Below are 21,931 nucleotides of genomic sequence, written 5' to 3' on the forward strand. Positions count from 1 at the left end.
TTTTAATAATTACCTCGAATGTTTGGTGCCAATGAAACAATTTTCGAGGCTTCTCCTTCACCGATATTAGTACTAGCAGCAACCCAGAAATCATAGCGCCGTTGCTTGTCTAATCCTTTAGCTTCGTAAGTTAATTGATTTGGTGGTACCTTTTGACTGACTGGTTCTTCAACATTATCAGCTTTAGTGTAAACAGTGTACTGGGAAATAACTCCGTTGGGTTGACTTGGCGGGCGCCATGATACAAGAATAGATTCAGCAGACATAACTAGCGCTTTGATGGCGATCGGAGCTTCAGGTGCGTCTTGTTCTGTTTGGCAATGAATTGGTGCTGATTTAACTCCATCTCCTCCAGAAGTGAATGCAAGAACTTGCATGCTGTAGTTGGTGTATTTTTTAAGTCCATGTAAAATTGTTTCACTTGATGATGTAATTTTAGTGTCTTTTGTGTTCTCGTCGTACCATGTTTCAGATGGGCCGTAAATAACCTTAAAAATTAATCAGTAAATTCGATATCATTAAATTAAGAATATAACTAATATATACTCTAATATGTTCTCGAAAAATTTATATAGAATAATTATTTATGAGGGTATTGTATTGATTAATTTACTTTGTATCCAGTAATAACGCCATTGGCAGCCGTAAGTGGAGGAGATACCCAAGAAACTCTAATAGTTTGAGATGTTAAGGTAGTACAAGTGGTGTCATGAGGTGGTTGTTCTGGTACGCCTTCAGCGGTATGTTGTCTGCGTTCTTCGCTCATTGGTCCGGAGCCTACTTTGTTGAATGCCTGAACGACAACACTGTACTGAGTATAAGTTTTAAGATTCATTATCTGCAAATGGTGTTCTTTGCCGTCTTCTTTTGAAAACTCAACAGTTTCAAACATGTAAGGTTTCTCAGAAGTTGAGAGCCTGTATCCAACATAGTAACCAAGAATTTCGCCATTCCAGTCTTCGCGTGGGGGTGGTTTCCATGTTACCTAAAAATTTATAAGTATAAATAATCGAATCTATTTATTTTAAAATATTATTTATATACCTTGAGTGTGTGCTGATCAAGAGCATCAACTCGTACAGAACTTGGTGGGCCAGATGGTGCTTCTTCAGCAGTAATAATTGTTACGGTATCAGATGGTTCAGAATTACCGATTTCATTTTCAGCAACAATACGAAGGTGATAAGTTGTAGCTGGTCTCAAATTGAAAACACCGGCAACATTTTGCTGAGTTGCAGGTACAATAACACGATCAATATCAGTTTCCCAAGATCCTTTACTCATTTTATATTCAATAAGGTATCGTTTGATGGGACTGTTTCCGTCGTATGGAGCTGCCCAAGAAAGTTGTACAGATCGTCCTGATTTATCTAATACTTTAAGACCATACGGAACTTCAGGTACCTCTGAAAATAAAAATATCACGAATAGTTAATATTCGGTTTTATTCTTTTAATATTTTATTACGAACCTTGAACGATCATATTGATGCTGGTGTCATCACTTCCAAATGCATTTGTAGCAACACATGTAAATAATGCAGAGTCAGATCTCTCAGTTCTTTTGATACTCAAATCTGCCAAGACACCGTTAGCAAGAATTTCTTCGCGGATCGTGTAGCGAGAGTCACTCTTTGGGTCTAGCCGTTTGTTGTTCATGTTCCACAAAATGCCAATTGGTTTTTCGCCTTGTGCTTCACACTGTAGTACTGCGGGTTCACCTCGACGTGCAGTTTGATTGCGCAATTTGATTTCAAAGTGTGGTGGTGCTAAATTCATTCATTAATCAATTAATCAAATTATTTAATCAACATGTGATTAATATTTTATTCCATACCTTGAACAGAAATAAGAATGACAGCAGATAAGCCTGAACCAATTCCATTGACAGCTTCACAAAGATAGTAGCCTTCATTAGTTTTTTGAATATTATTGATAGATAGAGTGCCGTCTTCAACGCTGATATCAGGATTGTTGAGTTTCAGGTCAGTGTAATCACCGGGTGTATCACCTTAAATATTAAATTTACCATGAGATATCAGAATTTAAAGATAATCGTCAACCAAAAAAAAGTTAGAATCTTCTTTGGCTTTCAAGAGCTTTTACGTGGTTTAAACAAAGAAGATTCTGTATGATTGATTAAAGTGGGACTTTACCAGCAGCCCTTTTCCATGTAACTTGAGGCTTAGGGAACCCGTCAGCTTTACATTCAACTCGAGCATCTGAGCCTTGGGCGAATGCTTTGTCGGTTGGCTCAAGGATCCAACGGGGTGGTACTGTTACAGAAAATAATCTGTTAGATTTAATTGCTTTTAATTAACCACAATTTCTATTAAACGTCAAGCAGTCCACAAGTTTCGATGTTTATTCATTTAACATCGAATTATAATTTTCTGATCGTTGCGACTTTTAGAAAGTTAAATGACATTATGATTAAAATGTAAAAAATTTTTTCTTTTATCAATGATCAGATAATTTATCTTGTCGGCTGCTCTTATTGTTTTAATTACATGCACATACAAAGCATTTTGCTCTCGCTAAAAAATTTTGCTTGCATGCAAGAATTCTACTTAGGAAAACCATCGAGTACCAATGTTAGTAAATAATATATCATATTTATAGCGCAAAGACTAAAATTAAATAGCTCTGAGTGAGCTATGTTTCCATGCATTAAATTTAAAAGCTATATATATTTGGTACACGTGGCAGCAGTATTTATCAATGCACCTGTAGGAATTTATGATACTTTTTATTTTATAAAAAAAAAAAAAAATAATATAAATAAATGAAAATAAAAGCATGCATTTTACGACAGGTATCTACGAAACGAAAGATGAGACGTGTGGTGGAAGGTTGGGGTGAAGGTTAATAAAGGAAATGCAACGTGTATTGTTAGGACATAAGATCGATGAAATGGTAAAAGAGGACAAGGGGATGAATCGACTCCGCGTATGACGACGAGAAGCGCAAAAAACCGGATGTAAGCCTGATTGAAAACGAGCGTCATCTGAGTTATATATAAATTAATATATTAATTAATGCATTTTTAAAATTTAAATGCAAAAAACAAAGCAGTGGCAACGCTAGTAACAAACAGTTCGAATACTAGCATATGGAAGTATGAACCTGTTCAAACGAATGTTTAATATTTGGTTTTTAACCTGACACGATGGTATATAGACATAATGATTAATGATGATCTGATAAAATCACAGTAATTATATTTAAATAATTCTACGATATCGCGCAACAGCCAAATATCAAGATTTAAATTGTGAAGAAGCCGAACTTGGTAATTCTTAAAGCACAAAATACCTTACAGACAGGATACGTTCAATGAACTTGTCGCGAAAAGCCATAGGTATCGCAGCTTGTGCCATGTCATCTTCTGGTAAAATACGTGTAAAATTATAGAGACAAACAACAGGGAAGAATAATAATTAAATAAATAAAGAATATATATTTTAATGTTAAAAATATACGAGCGATACAATAATAAACAAGGGAATATATATTGCGACATGGCGATCATTTATCAGCAGGTAATTTAGACAAAATAAACGATTTACAGCTTCGCACTCAGGCAGGAAATAAAAAAATTTATGTAACGGGCATGTTGATTCATTTAATAATAAAGGTTTAATCCGCAATATTATAAATATATATATATAGAATACAAGTTCATCTTTCAATAGTTTAAACATGTCAAGGAATTGATAAATATTTCAAGCGAAATGTTTCATTTTATAGCTTCAATCATGATTCCAGAAAGCTCCGTTCCTTGAGAACACGTACGAAGCAGATGTAAAAAGAAGCTTTTTTTTTTCTTTCATTATTAGGTATTTTCATTCGATTTTCATATTTTTCAGTAGACAACGCCCTAACCGTAAACACGTAATGTAGATTCATGAATGACTTTTCCTGAGGGATTTGCAGCAACACAAGCATAAGTGCCGGCATGTCGCGATGTCACTGGTTCAATCAGCATAATACTAGTTCGTGGCCCAAGCTTGCCGATGTTGTGTGGCAATGATGGAGATAGAGGTTTTCCATCAAGGGTCCAGTTTATTTCGATAGGTGTATCACCAACCGGGACCATACACGCGAGCTGTGCTGCTTGGCCCTCATAGATTGGCTGCTCCCCAAAGTCAAATGGGCTGATCCGAGGTAGTACTGCAATTCAATATAATGCAGATATGTCTTGGATGACATGTTTGCCATCATCACAGAGGCATCATAATTTTTTCTATTTTTAAATAATATTTTCTCATTTTTTTATATGTATATGCAAAAATATAGTTGATATTCTTGTTACTTGGCCAATTTAAAATCAAAAGGATCTACGACGGAGTCGGGAACTAGGACGCATGGTATCTTGCCCACGTGTGTTTTGCTAATCTAGCTATAAATTCAATGATGATATCAAGATAAATATATCGGAAACTCTCTATTTGATTAGTATTATTCGTTTACTAAAGATAAAGATCCTATGTATAGTGTTTGTTTGTGTAAAATACAAGCACAAATAACCTACCAATCACTCGTTAATAGAATAATACATTTATATATTTATATTACAATAGTATAACATAAAATACGGGATTCCAATGCAAATATACGACGGATTTAATATATAAGTTTACCACCAATTATTATATAATCAAATGCAAAATTACAATCGCGATTGCTTATAAAATTTTAAATACCGTTGACTTTAAGATGTGCGCTGTGTCTAGCACGACCTGCGGGATTGTCCGCGACGCAAGCATATTCTCCGGCATGTTCTCCCTTTACAGCCGGTATTGTCAAAGCAGAGACTCTGTCTCCTAATGAAGTAATCTTGATACCTTCACCAACTTCTAAATGACGTCCTTCGAATAACCATTTTAATGATATTGGGGTATCGCCTTTTACCACCGCGCAGTGAACGATTATCAGGTCACCGGAATTTGTTTCATCGAAGGAAAAAGGTTGGAGATGTGGAACAACTGTGGACATCGATTATAATCCATTTGAAATATCCCGAACAAAATATTTTTTACGAATTTTACTTCTGGTCCATTTGTACGAATAACAAAATTTTTTCAAGTATTGGAAGAAGGGAATTAAAATAAAAGGTGTAAAATAATTTATGTAAAAAATATGGAGGATGTAAATAAATAAAAAAAAGCATAATATGATAAATATATAAACTGAGATGCGATGTGATATTTCGAGATAAACTTAAAGAATCGAGGGAAGCGTGTTTAAAGCACACCATTGACTATGAGATCGGCGGAAAGTTCATGCCTTCCAGCAGAATTTTCCGCAATACACGTGTAAGTCCCAGCATGGGCTGCTTGCACAGATCCTATGCTCAGTATGGCACCTCGTCCGCCAAGATCCAAAACAGATATTCCTGAGTGAGGTGATATTGTATGACCGTTTAATATCCAACGAAGCTTCAAAGGTGGGTCACCTTCGGTCACTGCACACGGCACCGTTACTACTTGACCCGAGTTAAGAGGCTCCTCGCCGAATGAAAATGGCAATAATTTTGGAATAACTGTAATTAAAAAAATAATAGCAAGAAATTCGCGTGGAAATTAACTAATAACTATCCCTTTGCCGTTGCTGCCGCCGTTAAGTAAAAGTTATTTTCGGTATTTCCAGGTATTGATGGTACAGAAGGGAGTAAGGATGGAAATATTAAATTATTTATCAATTTAGACGTTATGATTTTAATACCATTAACATCCAGTATCGCTGAATGAGAACTGGAACCAGCAGCATTAGAGGCAACACATGTATATTCACCGGCATGTCTTGCTGCTACAGCATCGATTGTCAATTGTTTTACTCGTTTACCAGAACCTGATACTATGATATCTGAACGATCTGGTCCAATTGGAAGACCTTTAAACATCCAGGTAATTTCCAAAGGAAAGTCGCCTTTGCTCACTGCACACTGAATCGATGCTAAATCTCCGGCATTAACGGGTTCATCGCCAAAACTCAAGGGTAATATCTGCGGAGCGACTATCAAACAATTTTAATGATAATAGCGTAAGGAATTTAAGGTAAGAATAGGTGCGTCAATGCTACATTGATTTATAGGAAACATCTCATCATCGTTTGTTTCATTAATATCTATAGTCAACTATACCATTAACCGAAAGAGTTGCAGAGCGACTGGTGGAACCAGCTTGATTACTCGCTTCGCAACTGTACTCTCCAGCATGCTGCGCGGTTACAGCATCAATGCTGAGAAGGGAAATCTTCTTCCCAGTTCTAGTTATCAGTATATCTGGATGGTTTTCACGGGTTATGGGTTCACCGTTAAGACTCCAACGAATTTCTATTGGTTGATCGCCTTTCATGACACTACACGTTGCGGATACCTGTTCTCCCCAGCTTGCTGGCTCTTCACCAATCGCAAAAGGCGCAATCTGCGGAGCGACTATGGAAGAATTTAATGAAAATAACGTAAGGAATTTGAGGTAAGTGTAGGTTCGTTAATGCTATATTGATTTTTAGGAAACATCTCATCATCGTTTGCGTCCGTACTATTTTGTTGTGGTTCACTTATATTTATAGTCAACTGTACCATTAACCGAAAGTGTTGCGGAGTGACTGGTAGAACCAGCTTGATTGCTCGCTTCGCAACTGTACTCTCCAGCGTGCTGTGCAGTTACAGCATCAATGCTAAGAAGGGAAATCTTCTTCCCAGTTCTAGTTATTATTATATCCGGATGGTTTTGACGTGTTATGGGTTCACCGTTAAGACTCCAACGAATTTCTATTGGTTGATCACCTTTCAGGACACTACACATGGCGGATACCTGTTCTCCCCAATTCGCTGGTTCTTCACCGATGGCGAAAGGCGCAATCTGCGGAGCGACTATGAAAGAATTTAATGAAAGTAACGTAAGGAATTCAAGGTAAGTGTAGGTTCGTCAATGCTACATTGATTTTTAGGAAACATCTCATCATCGTTTGCGTCCGTACTATTTTGTTGTGGTTCACTTATATTTATAGTCAACTGTACCATTAACCGAAAGTGTTGCGGAGTGACTGGTAGAACCAGCTTGATTACTCGCTTCGCAACTGTACTCTCCAGCGTGCTGTGCGGTTATAGCATCAATGCTAAGGAGGGAAATCTTCTTTCCAGTTCTAGTTATTATTATATCTGGATGATTTTCACGGGTTATGGGTTCACCGTTAAGACTCCAACGGATTTCTATTGGTTGATCACCTTTCAGGATACTACAGATTACGGATACCTGTTCTCCCCAGTTTGCTGGTTCTTCACCAATTGCAAGAGGTGCAATTTGCGGAGTTACTGAAAATGAATATAATCCACGGAGGCATTTAATAATTTGTATAATAGAAATAATAAAAATAAACCAGTCGTTTTTCGTCGGAATGTTTCGCGGAAGACGTTTTTCGTAAACACGCGATATAGTGATCGAAAAGAGGGAAATATGGAGAGGACAATTAAGAAAGGACATAACATGAACATAAAAATGTATTCTAAGACATTTGACTGCTATATACCGTTGACAGCCAGCACAGAAGAGTGGCTTGAGGCTCCCGCTTTGTTTGATGCAGTACAAGTGTATTCACCCGAGTGTCTTGCAGCTACAGAGTCAATTGCCAACATACTATGACGTTTGCCACCCGTGATTGTGATGTCAGTGCGATGTTGATTCAAGGGTTCACTGTTGAATGCCCAAGCGATATCCAAGGGTAGATCACCCTTAGAAATAGAACAGGTTACCGATACCGCGTCTCCCGAATTTGAAGGCTCGTCACCGAATGTAAATGGGAGGATCTGTGGGACAACTGAGGGCTTGGCTTAACGCACGTTGCTGAATGAGGATTATAACTTAAATATATACGTATAAAATTATTACTGCGTCCATGGCTGCACCTAAAAACGTAAACGCTAAAAAATATAAATAAAAGGAATTGGATATAAATGATAATGTGATTTAGCGGTTAAACACAAAAAGTGCAGATGCGAATAATGATGCGTGCATCCTTTTTTTTTTTATTTAACTTAAGAGTTGACACAAAATTGTTAATGACAAACGAAAAATAACTAAAAAAAAATTTTTTACTAATACCGTTAACCGCCAAGATTGTCGAGTGACTGACGTTGCCCGCTCGATTGGTAGCGACGCAAATATACTCGCCCGCATGTCTTGCCGCGACAGATTCTATGCTGATGGCACTCATGTGTTTATTGATTCTTGTTATTACGATATCTGGATTTTTCGAGTCTATATCTTTGCCATTATGGCGCCATACTATTTCCACGGGGAAATCACCTTTTACAATAGAGCATGTAGCTGATACCATATCGCCCCAGTTTGCTGGACCATCACTCATCGAAAATGGGCCTATCTGTGGCGCGACTGTAATAGTATATCAGAGGTTTTCAAGAAGTAATAATGTAGGATGTATTGTTGTTCAAAGGATATGGAATTATAAGGACTAAGTGAAGCAACACGTCTCTTAAAGGCTTCGAAAATTTTGAATCGCTTTGAATGTTGTACCATTAACAGCCAACGGTGCAGAGTAACTCGTTCCACCAGCAATATTACTGGCGCTGCATGTATATTCTCCTGCATGCCGTGCAGAAACAGCTTCAATAGTCAACAAACTGACACGTTTGCTTGTATTAACAATGGTTATATCAGTATGCTCGCGTTTTATCGGTTTTTCATTGAGAAACCATTCCATCTCGATTGGGTAATCGCCTTTCAGTACCGTGCAAGTTGCAGTAATTGTATCTCCCCAATTTGCTGGTTCCTCGCTGATTATGAAAGGCGCTATCTGGGGAGAAACTTTTAATCCAACAGGCATAAGTCAAAATCACTCGATAATTATAACTTTAAGATATAGATAACCACGATTAGAATATGTATACATAATTTTTTTTAGTACCATATGATGAGGAAGAGTAGGGTTTAAGCGGTCGTGCTATCGCTGGATTACTGATACCATTACATATATGATTAAAAAAAATTTAAGTAAAGCAAATTTTGTATTTTCAAAAGCGGTTGTGGCGTAAGACTCGATAAACAATCCCCGAAAACCTACCATTGACTACTAAAGTCGCCGATTGGCGCGCAGCACCAGCCCCATTTGTAGCAATGCAAGTGTACTCCCCTGTATGTCTTGCTACAGCTGATTCTATGCTGATAACACTCATATGCCTACTTATTGTATTTACTATAATATCTGATTGATCATTAACGATCGGCTGGCCATTGTGTTGCCACAATATTTTCATTGGAAAATCACCCTTTAAAACCGTACAAGTTGCAGACACCGGTTCACCCGAATTCGCTGGACTATCAGTAAATGCTATTGTACCTATTTGTGGTGGAACTAAAAGAAAAAATATGTGCTTGTAGAAACGAAAGTTCACAGACGTATCGATGGCATTATTATCCCTCTTGTCAATTTCGATATCGATTGTTTTTAAAACTTTAAACTACTTTGTTCTTTTCATCTCATTAATTTATTATTTTTACTTTACTTCTATTAAAGAAGATAAAAGGATGTAGTTAGGAAAAGTGATATAATAAATTTTCAAAGTTTTGCGGAGGATAAAGGAGACGTCTCGTGCTAACCAATAAACTCTTAGACTCATTGTTTTAAATGGAACAGAAATTATGATTTTTTGTACCATTTACTGCTAATGATGATGAATAACTTGTCCCTCCTGCAGCATTGCTAGCAGTGCAAGTATATTCTCCTGCATGTCTTGCTGAGAGTCCATCAATAGTCAACAAACTAACCCGTTTACTTGTGCTAACAATCGTAATATCTGAATGATCTTGCCCGATTGGTTGACCATTTAATGCCCATTGAATGTCTATCGGAAAGTCACCTTTCAATACTGTACAGGGTGCAGTCACTGTATCACCGGCATTTGATGGTTTCTCGCCAAATACAAACGGAGCGATCTCTGGAGCAACTATGGATAGGATTTAAATGGAAATTAAAGGAATCCGGGGAATATTAAAAAAATAAAGCCGTTTTGTTAGTTCAAAACCTATACACAAATGTCACATAAAAATTTCGTCAAGTTGTCGAATAAGATATACCATTAACAACTAACGATGCTGAATAACTCGTTCCACCGGCTTGATTACTAGCTGAACAAGTATAGTCTCCAGCATGATGCGCTGATACTGAATCAATTGTTAAGACACTCACGCGTTTACCCGTACTGCCTATCGTTATATCTGGGTTATTTGAAAAAATCGGTTCCCCATTTAGCGACCATTCAATCGAAATTGGATAGTCTCCTTTGATAACAGTACAAGTTGCAGTAACGGTTTCTCCCCAATTCGCGGGTTCATCTCCGAAAGTAAAAGCTGCGATTCCCGGTTGAACTGTGAAAGTAAAAATGGACTGAAATAAAAGTAAATGCCCTATTCATGGAAAACTATCCTGACGTACTGTTTCGATAGGATGAAAGGAAATTTCGTAGATATTGTCGTAAAATAATTTAAAAACAGACATAGCTCCACATTTATATTTACTATTCGTTGATATATATATTAAGTACCATTAACTATTAATGATGCAGAATAGCTTGTACCACCAGCGGCATTACTTGCGGAACAAGTATACTCTCCAGCATGTCTTGCTGTCACTCCGTCAATTGTCAAGAGGCTGACACTTTTCCCAGTCCCGATTGATATGTCCGGAAAATTATTATGAGAAATCGGATCACCATTAAGCGCCCATTCAATTTCAATAGGCCGATCGCCTTTTATGACAGTGCACGTTGCTGTCACCGTATCTCCCCAGTTCGCGGGTTCGTCTCCCATTACAAAAGGAGCAATTTGAGGTGCGACTAAAGATAAATAAATTTATAAGCCAAATAGAGGGATAATAACGGTGATTATGGATAGACTAGGAGGATGATAATGTCTCGTAGAAAACCTGACGCACAAAAAAATAATATGCTGTGAAATTTGTACCATTAACAGTTAAAGCTGCGGCATAACTCGTTCCACCAGCAGCGTTACTAGCACTGCATGTATATTCGCCTGCATGACTTGCTGAGACTGCATCGATTGTTAACAAACTAACTCGTTTAGTTGTACTAAGTGTGATACCCGGATGATCGTGAGCTATTTTTTTGCCATTAAGAAACCACTCAATGTCTATTGGAAAGTCTCCCTTAAAAACCGTACAGGTAGCGGTGACCGCATCGCCCCAGTTAGCGGGTTCGTCGCCCATGACAAAGGGTACTATCTGAGGTGCGACTGGGAATAAACAGTAGTATAAATAGAGTTATTATGAAAAGGTGAATTTGGTAGGATATGGAGAGCCGAAAAATTTCGTAGATAACCTGGCGAACTGTTTACTAATTATCAAAAATGCTTTCACGTATCATAGATACCATTAATTGCCAGAGATGCTGAATAACTTGTTCCACCCGCAATATTGCTAGCACTGCATGTATATTCCCCTGCATGATCTGCTGATACTGTGTCAATTGTCAACACACTGACACGTTTACTAGTACCACTTATTGTGATATCAGGATAATTTTTAGTAATTAATTTGCCATTCAAAAACCATTCAATCGTAATTGGAAAATCTCCTTTGAAGACAGTACAGGTTGCTGTGACTGCGTCACCCCAATTTGCAGGCTCATCGCCCATAACAAAGGGCACTATTTGAGGAGCGACTATTGAGGAGATTCAAACAAATGTTAAAATAGTTAAAAAACAAAATATTAACGATTCATTTGCGTCATTATCGTCTTTAGAGTCAGATTCCCCAAGGCTGCTTGAAAGGAAAGGAATTAAATTAAGGAAGTTGTGGGAGGTACGAGTGTTGAACACGTACCATTAACTGCTAATGTTGCAGATTGACTGGTTCCACCAGCGATGTTGGATGCCGAACAAGTATATTCTCCGGCATGACCTGCCGCGACTGAATCGATACTCAAAATTCTATTCTTTCTTGTTGTCGCGACAATATTAATGTCAGAGCGATCACGACGAATTGGCTCACCGTTATGTGCCCACGTTATTTCAATTGGTAAATCACCTTTTAATACAGAGCATGGGACACTTATTGACTCGCCCCAGTTTACCGGGCCATCAGCCATCGTAAACGGTGCAATTTGAGGCGCGACTGAAAGATATCTATATCGTTAATCTTGATGAGCAATAAAATTTTATTTGTCAGACTAAAAAAAAATACTGAGCTTTGCCACTATAATTCAGATGACACGGGGTAGGATTGGACAGGAGACACCAAAGAAAAAGTAATGAAATATTATATATGCATTTAATTAAAGAACGAAATATTCTCTACCGTTGACCGTTAGCTCTGCTGAATAACTTGTACTACCAGCTCCATTAGACGCAACACACGTATATTCTCCAGCGTGACTCGGGCTTGCGGAATCAATCGATATAAGACTATTTCGTTTAGTAGTTGTCACAGAAATGTGAGGATTGTCATCTGTTATAACTACACCATTGAGAGCCCATGATATTTCCAATGGGGCATCACCACTTACGATAGTGCATACAGCTGAGACAGATTCTCCCCAGTTTACTGCTTTATCAGACATCTCGAAGGGAGCAATTCGCGGTGAAACTGTTTTGTATTCGGAAATAATAACAAATAAATAAATAAAGATAGAAATAAAAAATATAAAGAGTACTAAAATGTCATGAGGAAACTTGAATATACCAGTAAAATAATTCAGTGCCACCTACTCGATACCGATGGAATAACAATTACGCTTAGCCACCTGCTACCGATGGAGTAGGAAGGGAAAGTAAGTGCCCACGCACTCGATAACCAATACATGCATCACCCACGGAGAACCGTCAGGCTATTTTCTGCGTGTTTTATACTTTGCACGTCATCATGCAAGTGACCTAAGGTATCCTATCGAACAACTCGCATACCATTGACAGATAAATCAGCTGAATGAGAAGTTGATCCAGCTTTATTGCTCGCACTGCAAGAATATAATCCAGCATGACGCGCTGCCACTGATTCAATAGTCAAAGTACTAGCTCTTTTGCCACTTTTTCTCACCGCAATATCACGATGCTGATGATTACTATCGGGGCTTGTAGAATCACTTTCAATTGGTATGCCATTCAATGACCAAACGATGTCTATCGGTAGGTCACCTTTTATTACAGCACATTGAACAGTCGCCATTTCTCCAGCATTTGCCGCTTCATCACCGAATGAGAATGGAGCTATCTGTGGAGCCACTGTAATTTCCGAGCAATTATCGATATTTTATCGTAAGGAATTTCATTAAGGATATTATTATTCAAATAGGAAGTAGAGGATATAAGTGTGTTAAAAGAATGTCGAAGCGATGTGTATTTCAAATTACAAACCATTGAGATCGTTCCCGTCAACTCGAAACGTCTCGTTCAAATGTGTGTTGGACGGCGGAGACGTTTACATACGGCAATCAGCGACGAGTTCGATAAATTATTACAGGATGCAAATAGCCAATAAGTCCCCGCGCGACCAGTGTAATTATTGTTTTTGCAGAAAAATAGAATATACGTCATCGTTGTCATGCTTAATTATTTAGTAAAGCTACGAGAAAAATATAATTAAATTTACATTTATCGCTGACGACATAGCTTGTAGATTTTATATTCAATACAAATAAAAAGGAAAAATAAATTTAATCAGACAACGATGACAACACAAAATAGCGAAAATCCAACATAAAATATTAAATCTACAAAATATAAGCTTTTTAATTCGTGTAATCTACCATTGACCGCGAGGAGAGCGATATGACTGTGAGATCCGGCCGCGTTTGATGCGACACACTTATATTTTCCAGCATGTCTCGCTGACACACTATCGATGCTCAGAAAGCTGACCCTTTTATTATTAACAATTGTTATGTCATTACTATCGAAGTCATTAACTGGCCGATCGTTGATCATCCACGAAAATTTAACCGGCAAATCACCTTTGATGATTGTGCAGGAAATTGAAAGCATTTCTCCAGAGTTGAGAGGTTCTTCACCGAATGAGAACTGAAGAACTTGTGGCGCGACTGCGAATATAACCGTCGAGTTATTTATTCGATAATCAATTATAAGAAAAATAAAAATAATAAAAGTCAACGAATATCGTAAAAAAAAAAAATTAGAGGAAGATAACAGGAAAAGCAGCTGCAGAAGGAAGTAATAACCGACGTCTTCATCACTTTATTAATAAATAACTCTAGCATAATGAACTGAGGATTCAATGCGTGCAAATAAAATTTATAACAAGCAGAGTTCGAATCATAAGATCGAAAGCAAATAATAAAACAATAAATGAGATTTTTTTTTAGAAAACTAAATAAATAAAAAGTATATAATACAACAAGCTTTATGTATATTATATAGTTTCGATCAGATGAATCCGCGAACCGTTTACTGTGAGGGGTGTGGAGTAGAAAGATGTCCCAGCAAGATTCTCAGCAGTACAAACATAATCTCCCGCGTGTTTAGCAGTAAGGGAAGATATCATTAGCATGCTAACACGATCCGCGACCTTCTTCGCGATCACACCGGATGAACCGCCCATTTCTTCACCGGGATAACTCCAGCGTATAGTTAAAGGCAAGTCACCAGTTGGCACAATGCACTGCAGGTTCGCGAACTCTCCGGCATTCATTGGTAACTTGGTGAACGCAAATGGTTGTACCGTGGGTGGCACTGAAGGGATCATATGGTACGTGTCACGATTATTTCTTTATATATATAGCTTTATATTACTCCCATCGATAATGCAATTCATTAATTATTTATAACATGTAACTCATTATAATCAATAAGCGAGAAATACTTAGCATTTATTGAATTAATGGAACCTTGAAGAAAACGATTAGATATTATGAAACAAATCTAATAGAGTTATCGATTTTTTCGAGAAAAAATTTAATCTTTCGATCTGGAGCCTGTGGCACTCTCGAGTTGTTTTCTTTGTGACTTGTAGAGTCTGTAATTCTATATGTGTAGTACAGCTGCCCGCAGGTATATGGACAGGATACGAAGAAGGGAAAGCAGCTTCTCAAATCACGGCAGGTGCTACGAGAAATACGTGCCCACCTGCCGCTTCCTTGCTTTTGTACTCAACCGATCTACGTTTGAGTTTTACTCATCTATTTATACTCGCTTAAATATTAACCCACGGTTGAAACAGTTTTATCATATTACTAAAGGGATTGCTGGAATAGAATATAATTACACACAAAATATGACATTTCATCAATAAAACAATTAATTTTACCTAGAGCTGAAAAAATTTGAATAATAAATAACAAGATTAATAAATATAGATGACAAGAAAAACATAGTTAACTGAATTTATGTTTAAAAAAAACCATAACAATTATTCTAAGAACTTGTTTATTTTTTTTTTTTTTTGGTAATCATAAAAGAAACAGTTTTCTAGATTATTTGTATGAGTTCTGTGGGTTTCCGCAGCAATTTTATTATTCGGTTGCTGAACATACACTGTACGATTCTCCGCCTGCAATATGGCCTGAAGCCACGAGAACTAACGTCAAACTCTCGTATTTTAATGTCATTTCGCGGTCTTTCTTGTCATCTATTTGTCTGACGCTTAATTAATAACGTACATAAACAATAAATAATTTATGTTCGTTACTAATTAACCAATAATTTATTTTTTTGTCTCGGAAAATTATACTACGGTAATTAATAAAAAATTAAACTTGAAAATTAGTTTTTTCCGACTCAGTAATTAAAATAATTTGAATTCATTTACAAAACTTCTAATGAATCTAAAAGAAATTTCAAAAATTTCGAATTTGAAATTTAAATTAATCAATAAAGAAAATTTTTATGAATTTAATTAGAATTTTCAATTTAATTTTAATCCCGAGTAAATGGTAGAGAAATGTAAAATAAAAAATTGTGCCTACCCATGACTTGAACTTCGAGTGTTCCTCTTGCGCTGTATCCTTGAGCGTTGCGTGCAACACATGTGTAAGTTGCCTGATCGCTGTGTCGTTCTACGTTTTCGATGATGAGTGTTCCGTTTGGAAAAACTTTTTGTTTTCTGTTGATTGGCAGTACGCGGGTGTCTCGTTCCCATACGATGCTCTCGATTGGATAACCAGCGACTGGACAAGTTACTCGAAGAGTTTCTCCCGCGACGATTGCTTTTTTGTCCATGTGACGAATGAAAGGAAGACCGTAAACATTAAGACGTGCTGAGTGTTCTGCTGATCCAACCTTTAGTCGTTATCAATAAATAATCTATTATTAACAACCGGAAGTACAGAAGAAATTATGTAGCAAAGATCAATGACGATAAGAAATTTCACCTTTGAAGCTGCAATACATTTATAAAGTCCACCGTCGTTTGTGTGAATGCTTGAGATGTTTAAATGAGATACAACGTCACCGTTGACCTTAACGTATTGTCCAACTTGTAGTCTTTCCGTGTTTGATAACCGCTTGCCGTCAAGTTCCCAGGTAATTTCAGGAGTTGGATTTCCGCTTGCAACACACTTGAGAAACATGCTGGGTCCGGGTTGAAGAGTTTCTTCTTGGAAGGCTTGTTTTATCTGAGGTGGTTCAACTGTTAACAAAAATTTATCAGAGTATATCAATAAACAAATTAATCGCAGAAAATCCAACCAAAAAATTTAAATAATTTATTTACATCGTCCTCCAAGTTTTAATTCAGCAGTCGCTTGAGCACTTTCTTGATCATTTCGCACGAAACATTGATACATTCCCTTATCTTCCTTCTTAACGCTTTCAATTCTGAGCACGGGATCTTCATGACCAAAAGGTTTTCCATCTTTCATCCACGAAATTGTTTTAATAGGATTTCCTCGTACATTGCAAGTAAAAGTTGCAGGTCTGCCAAAATCGACAGTCTGAACTCTGGGTTCAATTTCAGCAGCCAGTGGTGCAGTGACGGTAAGAACTGTTTCGACGCTTTCCCCACCAACGGAATTATTTACAATGCAGAGATATTTGCCAGAATCTTCAACACGTGCTTCTCTAATAATCAAAGTTCCACTGACTTGGCGTACTCGCTCATTCAACTGAACTGGTTGCCTACGTGTTGTACCATCGATAAATTTGTACCATCTGCAACACAAAATATTACGATATATGAAATTTAAATATCAAACGAATCTTAATGACAAACAGTTTCCCTAAAACGATTCTATTATTTGAATCATTTTCATACACGACACGAATCATTTGATGACATTAATCTGAACTACGATTAAAGACTTTTGGAATCATGTATTATGGATGAATAAAGCAAATGCGATAAATAAAAAATGCGGTAATAAAAAGAGAGGAATTACGCGACACGCGATAAGATGCGCGTGTACCTAGATATCGGTGCAGGAAATCCTTGAGCCGCGCACGCAAGCGCCAATGGCTCTCCTTTAACACCCTGATTCTTATTCAAACCATCCCCAGTACTCTTTGGTGCAGTTTGACCCGATGGTTCTGAAAGTAAAAGGGTCAAAACTCGTTTACCGATAACTTTACGAGTACCTACTCCTGGCCCTTTATGATCTTAACTTTTTACAGCTCTATCACTAAATAACTTGTTAAGAATTAATTTTAAATCTTATCTTAAAAAAATCTTTATCATATTTACTTACACTTTCTGCAGTTCTATCTCTCAGCTCATTAACTTATGACTAATTCTGATGAAATTAAAAATAGTACAGTACCTTGCAAGAAGTCATCTCAGTCACCATGGTATCCTTTAGTGTAGTAGAGTAATAAAATCAGTCATGCAAGGCAATAAAAATAAGTATGCAAATTAAATTAACAGATAAAAGGCATGCAATGCTCTGAGAAAAAATTAATTTCAAGCGATGTGTATTACATAGCATAATAATGCGGAAGAAAAGGGGAAGGACATAACAAAGCATAAAACTACCTTGTGATTGGAGGGGGATGTGACTGAAGCGAATGACCGAGTGCCACGTTTTGTCCCTGAAACGTCTGAATAATTTCCCCTCCCTCAAATTTTCTCCCCGTGGTACGAGGCGCAATATCGACATTTCCCTCTGTAAGAAGGGTAACTAATGGGAATTCTGCTCCGTAATTCGATAAAATTGCCTAATAAATATACCTTGTAACTGGAACAGGAGACCCCTGAACTGCACAATCTAATGCCACAATACCAGATCTGGGTACGTCGATGAGTTTACCACCCTCATATCGTTCCCCTGCTATTCTAGGGGCTACATTACTGCTTGGCTCTGTAAATTTCCGAGCAATAGATCGATAAAATAATAATAATGATGTTAATGAGAAATTACGCGAGGACATATTTAATGGGACAGGATACCACGGGAGTAAAATCAGTAGAAACCTGAATGACACTGCAGGGGAACTCTTAATGAAAGATTTCAACTTGACAGTTTGTGATTCTGAAAGCATCCTCTTCATCCCATTGACTTCCTTGTCACGAATATTCAACGAAACCCCATCACTAGGCTCAGAAATATCCGACAATAGCGTATCAGTGTATCCGACGTGGAAATAATTAGAAAATCTACGATACTAGATAGTTTATTGCTCTCTATATTTGCATTAAAAACATACAGAAATATAATCATCTATTAAAGATTACGTGGTAGTAAGTTATAGCAACACAAGCTCATAAATTTTATACATAAAATAGAAGGGTCGAGAGTCTGAAAGTGGATATACTACGACTAAACTATATTTTTCTCCTAGTCTACACACTCGGAGTATAGAAACTACGGTTTTAATATTCGGCCGTTGCACCCGAGAGAGAAGTAAACTTTGCGTAGACGACGATATTCATCAACAAATTGATGTCTTTAGAATCACATGATAAAGGCTCACCTATAGAAAGGCGCTGGGCTTCCTTGAGCCTCACAGAGTAATGTTACGGTTATTCCCTTAGGTCTTAGTAGTTCATCAAACTTTGATCTAGGTGGCAAACGAGGAGGACCACTGCCAACAGGTTCTACAATAATTTGGTTATCAATGAAAAGTTAATTGATAACTTCCACATCAATTTAGTCTCTGAATACCGGGATAGGATACACAAAAATTCATCAAAGGCAATTAAACATCTTGAATTATGTCATTGCAGACATACCTGAATGTTGGAAGAGGATTCGCTTGAGCTTGACAAAGCATAGTAACGGACGAGTTTGCGGATGACGTCAAGACAGTTATCTTAGCTGTAGCAGAGACCCGAGGAGCCGCGCCATTGACCGGTTCTATCAAGTAGTTTGTATTGATCGTTAAAATTCAATTAAACTACTCTTATACTAATACAATTAATATCTAAAGAGGTACTAACTAATGAAATTCATATTATTAATAAAAACTATACCTAAAATTTGGTAAAGGGTGCCCCTGCGCCTGACATAACATCGTCACTGTCGCCCCGAGGGACTTTCCAAGGACATCGTATTTGGCGGTTGATGCAACTCGTGGCTTCGCGCCGTTAACCGGTTCTGTATAACATGCACATCAACAAAAACATTAGGAATATATAGTATCCTCGTAGAAAGTTATTATTAACAAACCTAAAAATAGGAGTAGGAAAGGCTTGAGCATCACATAGAAGACTAATTTCAGTGCTGATTAAAACTTCGAAGGAATTTATCTTGGCTGATTTAGGAAACTTTGGCGCGACTCTTCCAGCGGGATCTGATAAAACATGATGCAAATTACACGTTAAACCCATGCCGAATAATCGAAATTAAGTGTATTGAAAACAATGCGAAAATAGAGCTGCCCTATTAATAAAGTTCGAACATTCAAATTATCGAAATTATCATTACCTGAATGTTGGTACAGGGTAAGCTTGCGCTTGACACAATATAACTATGTTGCTATTGATTTTTCTTTCCATCAAACTGCCCTTTTCTCCGAGAATCGAGGGTGTTTTAGTTCCTACGGGTTCTGTTAATAATCTCTAATGTTACTACGATCCATCAATATCATTTGAGAACAAACCTGAACGCTGGTACAGGGAATGCTTGTGCATCACACAGAAGACTTGTTTCTACCCCACCAAATACCTCGAACGAGTCTGTTTTAGCAGACTTGGGAAACTTTGGTGAAACGCGACCAGCCGGATCTAATAAATTCATGAAGCGTGTTAGCAACATGATTTACCTGAACAAAGGGACAGGGTAACCTTGACCATGGCATGGGATCACGATGTCAATGCCACCACGTCGCTTCATAGAACTGCCCTCTTCACCTTGAATTGAGGGAGCTTTGCTTCCAACGGGCTCTAATTATTACGAATAATAAATAAAATAAATATAAAGAAAGAAATATATGTACCGAAAATTAGGGACTGGGTAACCCTGAGCTGGACACGACATCACGACACTTGTATTTGCACTTTTAGCTTTCCAACCTCCTCTTAATTCACCAATGAAAGCTGGTGCTTTACTACCGACTGGTTCTAATGAAACACAAGCGATTTTTTAGAACACAAACTGTATTAATTACCTGAATGCGGGTACCGGATAACCTTGTGCTGGACACGGCATCACTAAAGTAGAATTTACGCGCTTGACCAACCACCATGACGCTTTCATATCACCCGTAAATGCTGGAGCTTTACTACCAACAGGTTCTATCAAAAGTAATGACTATAGCAACGAGGTCGCTCTTAGGAAAATTTATTGCTTTAAAAAAATTATATTTACCGAAATGCCGGTACAGGGTAAGCCTGAGCAGGACAATGCATTACGATAATAGAATCTTTGAGTTTTTCAACCATCCATCCCTTCATTTCACCGGTAAATGCTGGCGCTTTGGTACCAACTGGTTCTATCATCACGAATAAAGCAAAAAATAACGAAAAAAAAGAAATAAGTGTAATAATTACTTAAAACTAGGAAGAGGATAACCCTGCGCTGGGCATGACATCACTACGCTCGATTTTTCTCTCTCTTGTATCCACCATCCCTTAATGATTCCCGTAAACGCCGGTGCTTTACTTCCAACGGGTTCTAAAAAATCGGGTCATACAAGAACTTACGATCACGATCAAATATAACGGCAATAAAACGTGCTATATAAAGTGAAATACATAAAATGATTTATACCGAAAGGCTGGAACGGGATATCCCTGAGCAGGACACGCCATCACAATACTAGACTTTGAATTTTGATTCATCCAACCACCTTTCAAGGTTCCTGTTATCGCTGGAGCTTTACTACCCACAGGCTCTAAAGTATATTTTTCGACAATTACTTTTTATAAAATATTATATTCTACCTGATCATTGGAATCGGATGCCCCTGCGGATTGCACAAGATACCGACTTCCGAGCCTTCCTTCCGTATAAAGAAAAATGACTTGACATCTCCGAGGAAGGTGGGGGCTTTGCTGCCAACAGGCTCTAAATTAAATATGAGTATTTGAGAACCGTCACTTCCCTCTTGACGTCGAACAAGGTCACATGCGGCCCCCTGCTCTATTATTATCTATCAACTATTTAAATCTACCGTTGTCCCCATCGTAAAATTAAATCTAATTATTAATTAGCGTACCTAGTTATTGGAGCTGGATGTCCCTGGGCATTACAGGAAATACTAAGAGCTTCATTCTTCTCACGAGTTAACAGATTAATCTTTAGATCGCCAGAGAAGGAAGGAGCTTTACTTCCAACTGGTTCTGAACGTTAAATAAAATGACTACATATGTGTATAATTAGTGTCCTATTTACCTAGTAACAGGTACAGGGCTCCCCTGGGCGGCACAAACCAACGCGGTGTCTTGACCCTCATGTCTCCCTATTGTACGACTTAAGTCATCTGACGACAAAGATGGTGACTTTGCACCGACGGGCTCTGTAAATTGTTTTATTCATTTTGATACTCGAAAATGACACATAATTTGAATTT

At 37.6% G+C, this 21,931-nt stretch overlaps 1 protein-coding gene across 38 annotated transcripts in view; it reads right to left on the minus strand.

Annotated features, from left to right (window-relative positions):
- LOC103569683 (cell adhesion molecule Dscam2) overlaps window positions 1–21,931 on the minus strand; it is a 61,390-nt gene that overhangs the window by 12,242 nt on the left and 27,217 nt on the right. For 13 of the 38 annotated variants that reach the window (XM_053737565.1, XM_053737561.1, XM_053737584.1 and 10 more), the window contains 10 exons: window positions 16,701–17,137; window positions 16,360–16,616; window positions 15,955–16,267; window positions 6,586–6,879; window positions 2,156–2,275; window positions 1,837–2,010; window positions 1,472–1,768; window positions 1,045–1,406; window positions 614–985; window positions 14–488 (listed from right to left, as the gene is read on the minus strand). In XM_053737565.1, the coding sequence (XP_053593540.1) occupies window positions 14–488; window positions 614–985; window positions 1,045–1,406; window positions 1,472–1,768; window positions 1,837–2,010; window positions 2,156–2,275; window positions 6,586–6,879; window positions 15,955–16,267; window positions 16,360–16,616; window positions 16,701–17,137 (3,101 nt within the window). Of the gene's footprint in view, window positions 1–13; window positions 489–613; window positions 986–1,044; window positions 1,407–1,471; window positions 1,769–1,836; window positions 2,011–2,155; window positions 2,276–5,726; window positions 6,018–6,144; window positions 6,439–6,585; window positions 6,880–7,535; window positions 7,824–8,107; window positions 8,399–9,086; window positions 9,378–10,099; window positions 10,391–10,566; window positions 10,858–10,984; window positions 11,273–11,409; window positions 11,701–12,335; window positions 12,624–13,782; window positions 14,074–15,954; window positions 16,268–16,359; window positions 16,617–16,700; window positions 17,138–19,391; window positions 19,448–20,356; window positions 20,481–20,727; window positions 20,805–20,909; window positions 21,034–21,129; window positions 21,189–21,302; window positions 21,343–21,931 lie in introns of those variants that run through there. The other 25 variants (XM_053737573.1, XM_053737580.1, XM_053737582.1 and 22 more) reach the window with 19 other exon arrangements.

The sequence above is a fragment of the Microplitis demolitor genome, chromosome 3, assembly GCF_026212275.2.
Source record: "Microplitis demolitor isolate Queensland-Clemson2020A chromosome 3, iyMicDemo2.1a, whole genome shotgun sequence".
Lineage (NCBI taxonomy): Eukaryota > Metazoa > Arthropoda > Insecta > Hymenoptera > Braconidae > Microplitis > Microplitis demolitor.